The sequence below is a fragment of the Myotis nattereri genome (genome assembly GCF_964212035.1).
Source record: "Myotis nattereri genome assembly, chromosome: 2".
Taxonomy (NCBI): domain Eukaryota; kingdom Metazoa; phylum Chordata; class Mammalia; order Chiroptera; family Vespertilionidae; genus Myotis; species Myotis nattereri.
In genome coordinates this window covers 62,619,679-62,636,738 of record NC_138076.1, presented here as the reverse complement: position 1 = coordinate 62,636,738, position 17,060 = coordinate 62,619,679, and the positions used below count along the sequence as shown (strand labels likewise).

General features: G+C 40.6%; 1 protein-coding gene across 1 annotated transcript in view; it reads left to right on the top strand.

Moving 5' to 3' along the window:
• The window catches only part of PIBF1 (progesterone immunomodulatory binding factor 1), a 223,918-nt gene that overhangs the window by 2,634 nt on the left and 204,224 nt on the right, over positions 1-17,060 (top strand). Inside the window, exons 3-5 of the mRNA XM_081084193.1 lie at positions 3,254-3,354; positions 10,426-10,624; positions 12,761-12,880. Of these exons, the coding sequence (XP_080940319.1) occupies positions 3,254-3,354; positions 10,426-10,624; positions 12,761-12,880 (420 nt within the window). The remainder of the gene's footprint in view (positions 1-3,253; positions 3,355-10,425; positions 10,625-12,760; positions 12,881-17,060) is intronic.

Genomic DNA, 17,060 nt, shown 5'->3' with positions numbered 1-17,060 from the left:
GATATGAGCCCATCAGCATTGTTTAACCCTTGCTTTATTTTAGATTATGTAGTCAGAGAAGCCATTGGCAGATTTTAGGCAATTGGAGTTACATATCCTGATTTTGTATTCAAAGTAGCACTGAATTAATAAACTAAGGGCAGATAACATAGAAGCAAAAGATAGTAATTAGGCTGTTGCCTTATGTAAGACTCCTAAGTTTTTGGCTTCATCACCTGATGCCATTTACTGAGAAATCAAAGCCTGGGAGAACACAGATCTGGGAGGTAAAATATAAGTTCTGTTTTGAGCATGTTAAACTTTAGATTCCAGTTAGACTCATAATTGGAATTGTCAGTAGGAGTTTAGGAAAGAGTCCATGACTAGGAGTGTGTGTGTGCATGTATGTAATATGCATTAGTAGATAGATGGCAATTAAGGTCATGGGGTTGGATGACATTTCCTAGGGAGAGCAAAGGGCCCCAAATGCAGCAAACTTGAGAAACTTGAAAGTGCACAGAGTTAGGAGGAAAACCCAAGAGGATTACCAAGGAAGCCAAAGAGGATGGAGCAGTCAGCTCTGTCAAATCATGCTGTTGGGTACGATAAATATGTAGAAATAGTCATTGGACTGGGCATTATGGAGATGATTCATAATTTTGACAAGAATAGTTTTACTGGAATAATATGGGACAAAAACAGTGAGGGAGAACTTGCCATATCAAAGGTGGCTCATATTTTTTGCTTTGGAGATTAAGGAAATGCAAGAGGGATATAAGACTAGGTAAGGTTAATGACTAGTTTCATTTCGGTCAATTGAAGATGGGTAGTAATCAGATATCTATATCTATATATATAAATCTACATATATAAAAGGCTGAGCGACCGACTGTCCATGCATCCGACTGTCCAACTGACTGACTGGCTGGTACGTATAACACACACTGGCAATTTAAAAATAAATGTTGACTTGCGCATGTGCAATACATATAATGCTCTCACTGGCGCCAATCACACGCGTGTGTTTCGATCTGTCATTGTTGATCGTGCATTTGGTTGTTTTTGTTGACATTCTGAAGCTGAAAGAAAGCGGCATCATCGACAGAATATGTCTGAAGACCAACTATTAAAACAGCTGTCCCCATCTGACACTGGCCTCCAGTTTAAATTAATTCGAAGACAGTTTTCCGTGATGCCAGCATTTGCAATAACTATTAATAAATCACAAGGACAGACTCTAGACAGAGTAGGAACATTCTACCTGAACCCGTTTTCGGACATGGTCAGTTATATGTTGCTTTCTCTCGAGTTCGAAGAGTGTGTGACCGTAAAGTTAAAGTTGTAAATACGTCATCACAAGAGAAATTAGTCAAGCACTCTGAAAGTGTTTTTACTCTTGATGTGGTATACAGGGAGATATTAGAATAAGTTTAATCAATTTATCAGTCATTGTTTTTATCAATGTTGTTTTTATATCATGGTTTTGTTTTTATATGTTTTTTATAGCATGTCTTTGTTATATCATGTTATTGTTTATTAATCAATTACATATTATTTTCATATACATTGTACTAATTTTCTGTTATCGAGAAAGGGTGAGTAGCGATATTAAAATATTTCTTATAATTAACGTCCTTTCAATGTGCACAAATCTGTGTACTGGGCTACTAGTATGAGAATAAAGTACAAATGAAGGGTCTGGCTTGGAAATAATTATCTGGATGAGACATCAACATAAAATCCCAGTTGTCAATAGGCTTCTATTCAGAGTAGGTTAAGGGGGAAAAATAGTCTTAATAACACCTGGCAAAAAAGAACATTTATGGCAGCAGTTTTAAACCACAGTTTAAAAATAATTTGGATGAACAGACTACAGTTTGTGGACACAACTGCTGCAAAAACACCCTTTACCTCAGTGGTTCTCAACCTTCCTAGTGCCGCGACCCTTTAATACAGTTCCTCATGTTGTGGTGACCCCCAATTTCATTGATATAAATTGAACATAATTAAAGCATAGTGATTAATCACAAAAACAATATGTAATTACTAGGGGCCCAGTGCATGAAATTCGTGCACTGGGGGGGGGGGGGGGAGAGTCTCCCTCAGCCCAGCCTGCCCCCTCACACATACTGGGACCCCTCAGGCATTGACCCCCATCACCCTCCGATCGCCTGATCGGCCCCTTGCCCAGGCCTGACGCCTCCGCCAGAGGTGTCAGGCTTGGACAGGGGACCCCCATCTCCCCCCGATCACTGGCTCTGGCCCCAGCCCAGGCCTGAGGCCTCTGGCCCAGGAATCATGCCTGGGCAGGGGACCCCCATCTCCCTCTGATCGCTTGCTCCACCCCCCGCCCAAGCCTGACGCCTCTGACCCAGGCTTCAGGCCTGGGCAAGGGGAACATCATATCCCCCCAATCCCCGGCTCCGCCCCCCGCCCAGGCCTGATGCCTCAGCCAGAGGAGTTGACCCTCATCACCCTCCGATCACCAATCACCGGATCGGCCCCTTGACCAGGCCTGAGGCCTCCGGCAGAGGTGTCAGGCCTGGGCAGGGGACCCCCAGCTCCCTGCGGTTGCAGGCTCCGCCCCTGCCCAGGCCTAACGCCTCTGGCCTAGGCGTCCGGCCCAGACAGCGGAGACCTGCAGTGGCAGCGGGGGGCGCCGCGATCATGGGCTTCGCTTTAGGCCCAGGCAAGGGACCCCTAACTCCTGGGACTGCCAGCTTCGACCGTGCCCAGCTCCCATTGCTGGCTCCACCCCTACTTCCTGCTAACACTGGCCAGGGCGGCAAAGGCGCCTGATTCTCTGATCATGGCTGGGGGGCAGGGCAAAGGCGGCCCCAGGCCCCAGGGCCGCCTTTGCCCTGCCCCCCAGCTCTTAGCTCCCCCCTGGGTTTCTGATCACTGTCAGTGGCAGGGGGCTTCTTCCTGCTTTCCCTTTTGCCTCCCTGCATTGTGCCTACATATGCAAATTAGCCGCCATCTTGTTGGCATTTAACTGCCAATCTTAGTTGGCAGTTAATTTGCATATAGCCCTGATTAGCCAATGAAAACGGTATCGCCGTACACCAATTACCATTTTTCTCTTTTATTAGTGTAGATATATGTGTTTTCCGATGGTCTTAGGTGACCCCTGTGAAAGGGTCATTTGACCCCCAAAGGGGTCGTGACCCACAGGTTGAGAACCACTGCTCTATTTAAAAGTGTATTTTTTTAAGTGCTTTTTAATAATAATTTGAAAGATTACCAAATAATTTACCTTTTCTTCTTTATTAAGATTGAAGAATTGGAGGAGAAACTTAATGATGCACTTCACCAGAAGCAGGTACTAACTTTGAGATTAGACAACCAATTGACATTTCAGCAGAAGGATACCAGGTAAGTTTTTAAAATGCATCAATACCTACTTAGCAGTTAAAAGTAATGTCATTACCTGTTCATGCATGTGATTATAAGCTAAAATAAAGAAATTTTAAGTCACAGTTGATAAGTTTTACATACAGAACAACAAAAAAGTAGGTTATTTGATACAGTCCACAAAATAAAAAAAGTCAAAATTCAACATTTATTCAACAAACATTGCCAATGTAAGTGAACCATAAGTGACAATGGGAGCTCTCTAAACTGATCGCCGCTTTACCTGCTGTCTTGATTAACCTTTTTTCATTTTCTCTGCAAAACATACTGATTGATTTTCATGGCCCTTTGAACTCTTCTGGCATAAAGTGTCTCTTTTTGCCTGCATACTTTCTCCAGCTCGATTATCTGCTTACCAAGAATCCATTGTGTTTACTCACAAATATGCCTATGCCAGTTGTATTTATTATACTTGTGTAACTTAATTACAATTATGTAAACAAATATGAGTACAAAAAAAGATTTCTTTTTTATAAAAACTACGATTAATTCTGTGGAAACATTCAATAAAAAGGAGTGACTAACAAAAAATCATCAAAGAAAGAGTAAACAAAACAGATTTAGAAATTGGGAGGCAAAAATTAAATCCATAAAAAAGTATCCTCTCAATTTCTTCCCAAGTGTCTTTTAAGGTCTCTTGCCACGGTAAAGAAATTGAACTAGGAAATTATGAACAATGATTTACACACATACATACAAAAAACATACATCCATATTTTTAAAAATCTGGCATCTATGTAAAAAATTTGAAGGTGAATGTTTATTTCTATATTTTAATTAGAGGTAAATGTGTAAATTAGGTATTTTTTCCCTTTATAACATTTCACTCTCTAGCTGATATTTAAAAAAAGTTATCTGACTTAATTTATTAGCCACTATTATTAGTGGCTCTCAAACTTTAGATGCATCAGAACCATCCGGAAGTCTTGTTAGGAAACATTGTTGGGTCCCATTCTCAGGTTCTGATTTGGGTTGGCATCCAGCAAATTTCCAATTCTGCTAAGTTCCCAGGTGATGCTGCTGGTTCAGGGTAATACTTTGAAACACTTTGAAAACCACTGCATTCAGTAATAGGATTCCTATTCTAATACTTTAGAAATTTATCAGATTGAATGATGCTGAGAGTGCAGTTAGGAGGCTATTGTGATAATCCTCTTGAACACTGATGGGAGTAAAAAGTATATGGATTCTGAATATATTGAAGGGAAAGCTGATAAAATGCCTTAATGGATTAGATGTAGGATTTAAGAGAAAATGTGGAGCCAAGGATTGTGCCAACATCTTTGGCCTGAGTAAATGAAAGAATGGAGTGGCTAACGGTTTTGACCAAAAAAAAACAACAACACAGTGGAATAGGTTTGTGAATGAAAAGCAGGAGTTCATTTTGGACATAGTAAGTTAGAATTATCTAATTAAAAATCCATTGGAATTATATGAAAAGTCTGGTCTGGACATAAAAATCTGGGAGTCATTAGTGTATAAACAGTATTTTAGTCATGAGACTGGATTAATTCTCCAAGGGAGGACCAGGTACTCCAGAATTAATATAAATCAAACAAGAAGGCTGAAAAAACGCCATCAGTAAAAGGAGAAAAATTAAGAAATTAGGGAAGACAGGCAAAGAAAGTGTATAAGAAAAGAGAGATTAGTTGTATTGTGTTATCATTAGGTTAGGGATGAAAAGAACTGAAAATTGACCATTAGCAATGTAGATGTCATTGGTAACATTGAAATTTTGGAGTGAATGAAGGAGGGGGTTGAAAACCTGACGGACACGGGTTTGATAAAAGCATTGGAGACTGCCTCTTGCAAAGTGCGTGCAAACCTGACTCTAGTGGCAGCCAGTATCAGTTCACATCTTGGCCTCTCCCTGGTACCTCCAAGCCCAGCACAGGCGGCATCTCTAGATCACTTTGTAGCTCAGACCAAGTGGCCCACAGCAGAACAAAGGCAGAGGCTCTTGGTTTGCACCAGAGCGCTCCCACAAGGCTTTAGAACAGGGGTGGGCAAACTTTATGACTCGAGGGCCACAATGGGTTCTTAAACTGGACCAGAGGGCCGGAACGAAAGCATGGATGGAGTGTTTGTGTGAACTAATATAAATTCAAAGTAAACATCATTACATAAAAGGGTACGGTCTTTTTTTTTTTTTAGTTTTATTCATTTCAAACAGGCCGGATCCGGCCCTCAGGCCGTAGTTTGCCCACGGCTGCTCTAGAACTAACACACCCGTGGCCAGCTTCAGATCTTCTCATACAAGAACACCACCAAACTGCCACCACATGACACACATGAAGGGCAAACTTGGCAGGCACTAGAGTCCCGCCAAAGCAAATCCTGCTCCATGGGGTCGTCATCTGCACAACAGCTCCTCTGCTATAGTCACAGCCAGTCTTACAGCCAATCCGCCTGAAGGTCAGTCCCTCCCATTGATATGCCAACAGCAATCAAGGCTCAAGTAGAATAGGAAGGAACATACAACCCACGCAAGCGACACATCAGGAGCATCTGGCTCCCACAGGACACCTATTACATAAGGCCACTCTAACCAAGACAAGAGACATAGCAGCGCTGCCTAATACATTAAAAAAGGGAGGCAGCCAGAATAAGGAAACAAAGACACATGTTACCGAATGAAAAAATAAGATAGAATTCCAGAAAAAGAACTAAACAAAATGGAGACAAGCAATCTACCATATGCAGAGTTCAAAACACTGGTTATAAGAATGCTCAATGAACTGAATGAGAACTTTAACAAAGAGATAAGAAACAAAGAGATAGAAAACATAAAAAATATCAGGTCAGAAATGAAGAATACAGGAGAGGGAAACAACAGTAGATTAGCTGAAGCAAAGGATCAACTCAGCAATTTGGAAGATAAGGCAACAGAAAACACCCAATCAAAATAGCAGAAAAAAAAAAAAAAGAATCCAAAAAAATTAAGATAATTTAAGGGGCCTATGGAACAACATCAAGCATACCAACATTCACATCATAGGGGTATCAGAAAAAAGAGAGTGAACAAAGAATTGAAAACCTATTTGAAGAAATAATGATAGAAAGCTTCCCTAACCTGGTGAAGTAAATAGACATACAATTCCGGGAAGCACAGAGTCCCAACCATGATGAACCCAAAGTGGCCCACACCAACACACATCATAACTAAAAGGTGCGGAGGACCAAGATGGCAGTGTAGGTAAACACGAGTACTTGCTGCCTCCCACAGACACATCAAAATCACAACTAAATTACCGAAGAACCATCGTTTAGAACGACCTAAAATCTGGCTGAATGGAAGTCCTACAACTAGAGAAGTAAAGAAGAAAGCGTACCGAGACTGGTAGGAGGAGCAGAGGCACAGAGTAGGCTGGGCCAACGCCCACGTCGGGCATGTTTCTGATCAGGAGGGATATCTAGGCTGCGGCAGCCTCCTGTGAGGAACAAGGGGTCCAAGCCCCACACCAGATTCCAGCCCAGGTCCTAGTGCCGAGGAGAGAAGCCCCTGTAGCTTCAGGCTGTAAAAACCAGCAGGGATTGTGGCTGAGTGACTCGGAGGCTGCTGGAGACCCAGGCAGTTTCTCTTAAAAAGCCAGTGCATGACTTACTGGAACTAGCTCCCTCTGAGCTCCAATGCTAGGGCAACGGCTTGAGGAGGATCCAGGGACATATGGGGAGGAACTGGATTGTCTGGCATTGGGGCAAGAACTTGGGCGGCTTTCTCCCAGACGGGTGCTCGCAGAAGTCATTATTCTTATGCTGAGACCTCCACAGTCACAGAGCTGACGGGCAGCCATAGCTGAGTTTCCATCAGCCTGGCTCACACTGTTGGCTCTGCCCTGGTGCTCCCTGAGACCCTGCCCAATCCAATTTGCAGCCCTACCCCTGTTTGCAGCAGCTTTTCCATATGAATGGCCTGTCCTGGCTCAGGCTTCTTCATACTTTTCTAAAATCTCTCAAATAAACTGCAGCTGGCGTCAGCATGCCCCATACCTATCAATAGGAGGCCCAAGTCAGCTTGGCCTTGCCTGGGCACTTCTAAGCCCAACACAAGTAACAGCCATCTGCAAATCGCTCTGTAACTCTTGCACTGTGACCCCAGGCAGTGGCTGACTTTGCACCTCCCAGGAGGCCCCAGAACCAGTGCAGTTTCGAACCAACACACTCAAGGGGCAGACTCAGTGAGCACCAAAGCCCCACTGAAGCAAGTCCTGCTCCATAGAGGTGTCTTTTGCACAGCTGTTCTTCAACTGTAGACACATTTGGTCCTCACAGCCAGTTGGGTAGATGGATGAAAAGGGGGAAGGGATTAAGATATGAAAATTACCAGTTATAAAAATAGTCATGGGGATGTAAAGTACCACTTAGGGAATTTAGTGTCTCTCTCTCTCTCTCTCTCTCTCTCTCTCTCTCTCTCTCTCTCTCTCTATATATATATATATATATATATATGTATATATATATATATATATATATATATATATATATATAATATGCAAAGTGTCCCCTAGGGAGTTCAACCAGGAGACCCGGAGTTCGATCGCTCACTGTAACGTGTGCTGACCACCAGGGGGCAGTATGGGGCCGGCAGTCAGGGAAGGAAGGCCCCAGCCGGCAGCCAGAAGGCCCCGATTGGCCCTGATTGCCGGCCAGGCCTAGGGACCCTACCTGTGCATGAATTTTTTGCACCAGGCCTCTAGTATTGTAATAAGCATGTATGGCATAAGTTGGCTACTAGACTTACCAGGATGATCACTCCGTAAGTTATACAAATGTCTAATCACTATGTTGTACACCTGAAACTAATATAGTACTCAATGTCAACTGTAATTGAAAAATAAAAAAATAAAAATTTTTTAAAGAAAAAATACAGTCTAGCCAGCATTGCTCAGTGGTTGAGCATTGACCTATGAACCAGGAGGTCACAGTTTAATTCCTGGTCAGGGCACATGCCCGGGTTGTGGGCTCAATCCCCAATGTGGGCATGGAGGAGGCAGCCAAACAGTGATTTTCTCTCATTATTGATGTTTCTATTTCTCTCTCCTCCTTCCCTCTCTCTGAAATCAATAAAAATATATTTTAAAAATACAGTATGGAAAATAATAACCAGAGGCCTGCTGTTATGTGCAAGTTATAATTTTATGCTTAAAATGAAATGTAGTACAAAATGTAGTTTTGAATTTTTCCAAAATATGAACTTAATAAAATAATCTGTGATTTTAGTATGTCAAGAAAAGAAAAAGAGAAGCATCAGAGGCAGTGAGCATAGACAACTTTTGAGAAGTATTTTTCCGTGAGGGAGCAAACAAAGAGGGCATTGAAATGAGGTCAAAAGTTGTGGGGGTTTTTTGTTCATTTGTTTTAAGACAGAAATAGCAGCATATTTGAAGTTGATGGGGGTGATGTATTAGGGAGAGAAACAAATCAGATGGTCCCTTTCCTGCTCAAAATCTTTGGGTAGGCAACTAACAGTAGCAATGTCTACTACATGTATTCTTTGAGAATGATGATTATGTGCAGATTACTGTTTTCATTACCTCATAATGTTTGAAGTATTATCTTATGGTCATTCAGTGTTACCATCTTAAAGAGGTATACCTTTTAGTACCTGGACAAAGAGAAATGAAAATTACTTTGGAACCTCAGTTCTCAAACTTAACTCATTTTGAAAAACTGTTCAAGAAGCAATTCAAAATAGAATAATTTCTTCCCATTAGAAATCATGTAAATTGAATGAATTCATTCCAGACCCCCAAATGTTTCCCTGTTTTAACCTTTCGTATATACATATATGTCTAATGTACTGTTTAACCTGTAAACACTTATTAAATTTATCAAACCACCCCCTAGTAGCCTTAAATGAGTTTCTTTCAGCTCTTGTTTCAGGTCAGCATGCTTGTTCATATATCACTGCCTCTGAAATGTCTCTAGCTAACTGCTTTTTGTTTATTAACAACAATTTTTCTGCTTCTTTAGTTGCCTGTGATCATTTGTGAAAGAAACTTTACAACATTAGCACTCTTGATGGCCTCTTTATGTTTTAAAATTGTGCTAATTGTCCAACTTCCCAGCAACAAGAGCAAAGAAAAACCCCACAAAAATATTTACAGCATAATTTCTTGAGATGTTAACAACATGAGGTTTAGCAGTAAACTGATCTGAATTCTCTCCTTTGTAGCCTGAGACACTTTTTGTCATGCTGATGTCTCATGTAGGGTTGTCAGTTGCAGAACCAAAGTTTTGTTCAACAGCCAAGACATTTTTTCCAGGAACAGCTTGGTCAAGAACTGAATTATTCGAGATAGAAAACTTTCGAGAACCGAGATTTGACTATACTTTAATGAGTAGGATTCAAAACCGAGATATAAGACTTAAACCTTAAGCAGAAAAGATGTATAGTTTTATTATTTAAATTTTTGAAATTATTCTTTTATTGAAATTATTTTTTTATTGAAAAAAAATTTTTGAGAGAGAGAGGAAGGGAGAGGGAGAAAGAAAGAGAAACATCAATGTGAGAGAGAAACATTGATTCATTGCCTTGTAAGCGCCCTGACTAGAGAACGAACCTGTGACCCTTCTGTGCATGGGATGACACTAACCAGCTGAGCCACACTGGCCAAGGCTAAATTAGAATATTAGTTCTCTATTTAATCATTTATGTGGCTACACATTTTTTTTTCCTTTTTATTGAATGTCTTAGGGTGACACTGGTTAACAAAATTATACAGGTTTCAAGTGCACAATTCTACAACACATTATCTGTATGCTGTATTGTGTGTTCACCACTCTAAGTCAAGTCTCTGTCCATCACCATTTATCCTCCATACACCTCTTTCCACTCCATCTCCTCTCGGCAATGTGGCTTATCAATTTAGTAATTGATATAGAATTGTCATTTTATGTTTAACTGATTAAGTAAATAAGATTCTAGCTAGAACCAAATATACTATTTGAGCTTCTCATTTTCTAATCTTATGTCACTATAAAAAGTAAATCTTGAGTTTTTTAAGCTTGTCACAAATTATCTCTTAATAGAAAATATCAAGAACTGATGAAACAAGAAATGGAAACTATTTTATTGAGACAGAAACAACTAGAAGAGACAAATCTTCAGCTAAGAGAGAAAGCTGGAGATATTCGTCGAAACCTGCGTGACTTTGAATTGACAGAAGAACAATATATGAAACTAAAAGGTTTTCCTGAAGATCAGCTCTCTATTCCTGAATATGTATCTGTAAGTGTCTTATATCATTAAAAAAAACACCACGTGTTTTCAGACTAACATTTGCCATTTATGTTAGCCATAACTTCTGAAGTACCCAATTATTTTATGGCCCTGATCTGAAGATGGTGAATGGTGTTCATTTCAGATCACCAAATTTTAAGGGTCTTGATCATTGATCTCCAAAGGCAAGCTCTGAAGTTAACAGCTGCATCATCTATAGAAACGAATTATTTTATCATAAACTGGTGGTTTGTAACATTCCCAGCATGAAAAATTATAGACATAACAGTTATAAGTGGTTGTGGGGGTTAGGGATAGTAGAGAAGAGGGGAATTCGTGTGATTATAAAGGGATCAAATGAGGGAGAGCTTTGTGGATCTAATTCTGGATTTTGACTGTAGCATTGGTTACACAAATCTACACGTAGGATTGATCTATGGCAATAGTTTCAATGTTTTGGTGTCAGCATCCCATACACTCTAAAAATTACTGAGTACACCAATGAGCTTTTGTTTATATGGGCTATATCTGTTAATATTTACCATATTAGAAATTAAAAAAGACATTTTTTAAACACAAGACTATATAAGCACACGTTAGCCGTAAGGACGTTGATATCTTCACACATCATGTAGCCACTGGCAGATGACATTGAACAAGCATGAGAATGAACAAAACTGGCAAAAAATTTTAGTATTACTAGGAAAATAGATTTGATCTTATAAATTCCCTGAAAGGTTCTTAGAGTGGTGGGGTAAGGGCAGCGGTCCCCAGACTACACATTGAGAACTACTGGTTTATGATAGCTAGATAGATAGATATCATTTCACTGTAATAGGCTTGAATTTTTTCATTTATAAAAGGGTTAATTATAATAACACCTTTCTATTGAGGTAATTATGGAGAATAACTGTGATTATCTATATAAAATGCTTAGCTTAGTCCTTAGAACATAGTAAACAATAAAATATTACCTATTATTTTGCTGTAGTGGTGATTGCTACTCTTGGTTCTCATTTGGATAAGGCGTCTAGATTAATGATTTCCTACAAAATGTATTACTTTTCTGCCCAGCTTTTTATTGAAACAACTTAAATATAATGTTTCTGCCCAACATGTACTGTCCAAAACAAATATCTTAAGTGCTGTTCTTGAGGCCTTATTCATAATTGATGTCAGGCAAATTCTCCTCAGAGAATTATGAGTGGGAAGAGAGGTCTGAACTGAATGGAAGTAGTGATCTGTAAGATACCTTCCAGTTCATTGTGATTGTCTCTTATATTGCAGTGGTAGCAGTACATAGAGCTTCACTAAGAACCTAGATGTGGGCTTATCTTATATTTAGGCATTGGAGATAGAGCAATATCCAAAGCAGACAAATATGTCTGCCCTCATGGAGCTTACATGTTAGTGAAGCAACACAGGCAATAAATTGAAAGTAAAATATTTGGAATGTTTGTCTACATGCTATAGAGAAAAGAGCAAGAATGAAGATTAGGGACGGCTGCCAGATGGGCATACTATTTGAAATCACGTTGGGGGAACCAGGGAGAGTTTTACTGATAGGGTGACATTTGATCAGAGCCCTGAATGGAGGGAAAGCATGAGTGTTGCATTTATATATGGGGGAAAACAAAACTTTTTTGTCAGAGGAAATAGCAAGAGCAAAAGTCTTGAATACTTGATGTGTTCAGGAAATAACAAGCATATAGTGTAGCAGCAATCGCCAACTGGTGGTCCGTGAGGTTCGAAAGATTAGTGACTGCTGGTGTAGAGCAAGCATGTCAAACTTGTGGCCTGCGGGCTCCATGCCTCGTTTATTTGGCCTGTGTTAGCCTTTGAGTTTGACATGCTTGCTGTAGAGTGAGGAGTGATAGGAGATGAGGAGTAAGTAGTAACATAAGATTAGAACTGAATTGAACATTGAGATTTCAAGTATTAGTAGTCAGGTCAATTAACAACTGTCTTATTTTAGTTTTGTACAAATAAAATTTTTTTATACAGGCTCTTAATCTGAAACTCCTTAACACTTCTCTTTTATGACTTTAATATTTTACTTTTATTACTAAGGATTGAAAGTACTGTAAATTAGCACATTTTAATTTTAATTTGGATTTAAAACCTGCTTATTTAATTTTTTTAAAGATTCGGTTCTATGAACTAATGGATCCATTAAAGAAGGAAATCTCTGAACTACAAGTGAAAAAGAATTACCTATCAGAAGAATTAACTGAAAACAAAACCCAACTGAAACAACTGACAGAGGTTTGTATGATTTTGATCACTGGTGGCAAGAGGCGCCAAGTTTTTCTATAAGGAATTCCTCAAAATTTATGATAGAAATGTAAAAGTCAATGATAGAAAAATAGGACATGGGGATGCTGACTGTTGTGATTCTTCATAAATGGTGGGAGGAAGTTAAATCATTAAGAAGTAGTCATCTTAATGATTGACAAGGTAAGTCTGTGATATTGACCTGTAATCATGGTTGAACATTTTGTTGTAAACTCATTTTATTCTCAGTTCTTCATTATAGATTAGCCTTGTTTGTGATATATGAAAGGAGCTACTATCCACTTATTGGTCGCTTTGCCTCTTCATCAAATATAGTTAGCTCTCCTAATACTTGTTCAGAGCATGTGCACTGATACTAGCATTGGCCCCAGTGATGAACATGGTGCTGTGCTCGGTGCTGGCAGCAGTGAACCCAAAAGAGAATGGTTTGCCCTTTGAGAGTTCAAATTTTAGTAGATTAGAGTTAGAACCTTGGATGAGATCTTGGCACTCTCATATTCTGTGTGACCCTGAACAAATTATTTAATGTTTCCTACTCTGTCAAATGGAAAAAATAATACTGTTTATTTATTTCATTGAATTGCCAGTGTTTCTGTTTCAAAGTGAAAATGTGATTTTTAGCAAAGTTGCATATAAATATTTTTTTTGTGTTTTACTTCGAGGACAGCTTTTACCAAAGATCTATTATTCATAAGTAAATAGCTATAATTTAATTTATATTTTGATGCTGTAATTTGCTGCACTATTAGTGCTGGACAGAATAGACTTATGTCATTAATATTGAGCCAATATTACAGGCAAAATAAAGTCTTAGCTTCCTCCTCTTATAGGAGTGATGAAGTCCTCAGGAGCAATGCCTGAGAGGCAGATGTGCCTATGTGAACATGACTATAAGGTTCTATATATTGTCGTCGTTGTTTTCCTTCTGCTAATCTGCCACATTGTGCAGTAAACTATTATGTATATTTAGAAGATAGCTTTTACTTTTTTAAAAAATTTGCTTGTATAGTCAAAGTAATAATGAACAAAATTAGAAGGCCTCAGTTTGGCTAACTAATATTATAGTCTTAGACAAATCTTTTAATCTCTATTGTTCCTGTAAAATGTCCAGGATGGTGGTGGTATTTGCAGTACAGGATTTATTAGAGACAAGACAAGTTAGACAAACTTTCATACTTGGTTCTGCAACACCTTGTCGTACCTCAGCATAACAGAAGGACTTTTTAGTTTTAAAAAGCTGGAGGAGTTTTCTATTCTTTTTTATATCATATCTCTTTTTTAATCACTTGAACATTTAGGGATTCTAAAAGTGGTTTCTCTTGAACAAAGGATTCCTGGGGCCACACACACACACAAAAAGCTTAAATTCTAGAATTATCATTAGCATGTGATATCTTTTTTTTTTTTACTTTGTGGTGAAGCAAGTCTCTACTCTTAAGGTCATTAATAACATTGTATCCCAGATTTTAGTTTGTTTTAACTTTGCTAACACTTTTAGTATTTTATTGACAAGGAAAGAAAATATTATTAACACTTAGTGTTCCTGAGTGTTTTTAATGCACAAATAACTCTTGAACTTAGGAGCAGTTTTGTTTGTGAACCTGTATTAGTTAGGGTTCCCCAGAGAAACAACTAGCAGGATATCTATAGATATAGATATAGATATAGATATAGATATAGATATAGATATAGATATAGATATAGATACTGATTTTAAGGAAGTGGTTCACATTATTTTGGAGGCTTGCCAAGTACAGAATCTGACGGGATAGGCTGACAGGGTGGTGATTCAGGGAAAAGTTGTAGTTCAAATCCAAAAACAGTCTGCTGACAGAATTCCTTCTTGCTCAGGGGAGGTCAGTCTTTATTCTAGTAAGGCCCTCAGGTGATTGGGTTAGGCCCACCACATTATGGAGGATAATCTGCTTTACTCACAGTCTGCTGATTTAAATGTTAATCTCATTACAGAATACCTCACAGAAACATCTAAAATAATGTTTGACTAAATATTTGGGTACTGTGGCCTAGTCAGAGCACACTTAAAATTAACCATCAGACTTATTCCTTGTGCATGTTTATCACCTCTCAACTATAAATGTAATCCTTTTCCTAAATCCTATCTAATAAAGAGGGAATATGCTAATTGTCCCTCATGCTGTCGAAAAGATGGTGGCGCCCACAGCTTTGCGTGCCTGCCTCTGGAGACCCCCAGTACCCTCAGCCCCCTAGCTGGTGGCTGTCCAGCCGCCCAGGGCTGCCTGAGGCTCAGGTAACCGGGGCCGGCCAAGGCTTGGCTGCTGGCAGTGGCAGCAGCAGAGGTGTGATGGGGCGTTGCCTTCCCCTGATGGCCTGGTTGCCTCCCACCCCTGAGGGCTCCCGGACTGTGAGAGGGGGTAGGCCAGGCTGAAGGACCCTCCCTCCAGTGCATGAATATTCATGCACCGGGCCTCTAGTTTAATAATAATATAAACAGAATTGAATCACAATTAGCAAAAAAATAATTAAATACTATCTTATCTACTTAATAAAAGGTCTTAGAAATTCAGGGAATATGATTTAAACACAATAGAATTATTTTTATATTAAAGCCATCCCTAAAGTTTGGTTCTTATGTTCTATCAAAGCCTACTATAGGTCAACTTGCCCAACACAGAAAAAATAATTATTTTAAAATTAAAGTCTCTCGAGCGAAGACTTTTTTATAAGGATATAATAAACAATAAATATTAATATTTAATACTAAAAGAATTTTAGCTTAATCATACGTTGTGTTGATTTTATTAAATTACTGCTATATTATTTGGAGAATTAAAAGATATTCATTCCAGTTTCATTGCTGCAAGTTGATAATGGCATGATGACCTTAGATTAAAAACACAAAAAACTTAGTTTTCTCTACTCTCCTGTTCCCAAACCTTAAAACTCCCCCATCTGTAAAATTGGAATGATAATATATAACCCTGCCTCACGTGGTCATTATTATGAGAATGAAAATTATTCATTAAATAGTTATTATACATCTAGTGGCCCAGCACACAAAATCCGTGCACATTAAAAGGGAATTAATTAGAGGAAATATTTTAATACTAGGGGCCCGGTGCACGAAATTCATGCACTGGGTGTGGGGGGGGGGGAGTGTCCCTCAGCCCAGCCTGCCCCCTCTCACATACTGGGAGCCCTCAGGCGTTGACCCCCATCACCCTCCGATCGCCTGATCGGCCCCTTGCCCAGGCCTGACGCCTCCGCCAGAGGTGTCAGGCTTGGACAGGGGACCCCCATCTCCCCCCGATCACTGGCTCTGGCCCCCGCCCAGGCCTGAGGCCTCTGGCCCAGGAATCATGCCTGGGCAGGGGACCCCCATCTCCCTCTGATCGCTTGCTCCACCCCCCGCCCAAGCCTGACGCCTCTGACCCAGGCTTCAGGCCTGGGCAAGGGGACCATCATATCCCCCCAATCCCCGGCTCCGCCCCCCCACCCAGGCCTGATGCCTCAGCCAGAGGAGTTGACCCTCATCACCCTCCGATCACCAATCACCGGATCGGCCCCTTGACCAGGCCTGAGGCCTCCGGCAGAGGTGTCAGGCCTGGGCAGGGGACCCCCAGCTCCCCGCGATCTCCCGCTCTGCCCCTGCCCAGGCCTAACACCTCTGGCCTAGGCGTCTGGCCCAGGCAGTGGGGACCCGCAGTGGCAGCGGGGGGCGCCGCGATCGTGGGCTTCGCTTTAGGCCCAGGCAAGGGACCCCTAGCTCCCGGGACTGCCAGCTTTGACCGTGCCCAGCTCCCATCGCTGGCTCCACCCCTACTTCCTGCTAACACTGGCCAGGGCGGCAAAGGCGCCTGATTCTCCGATCATGGCTGGGGGGCAGGGCAAAGGCGGCCCTGGGGCCCAGCTCTTAGCTCCCCCCTGGGTTTCCGATCACTGTCAGTGGCAGGGGGCTTCTTCCTGCTTTCCCTTTCGCCTCCCTGCATTGTGCCTACATATGCAAATTAGCCGCCATCTTGTTGGCAGTTAACTGCCAATCTTAGTTGGCAGTTAATTTGCATATAGCCCTGATTAGCCAATGAAAAAGGTATCGCCGTACGCCAATTACCATTTTTCTCTTTTATTAGTGTAGATTGCTGTTTGCCCTTTCGCTATAATAGAAGTATCA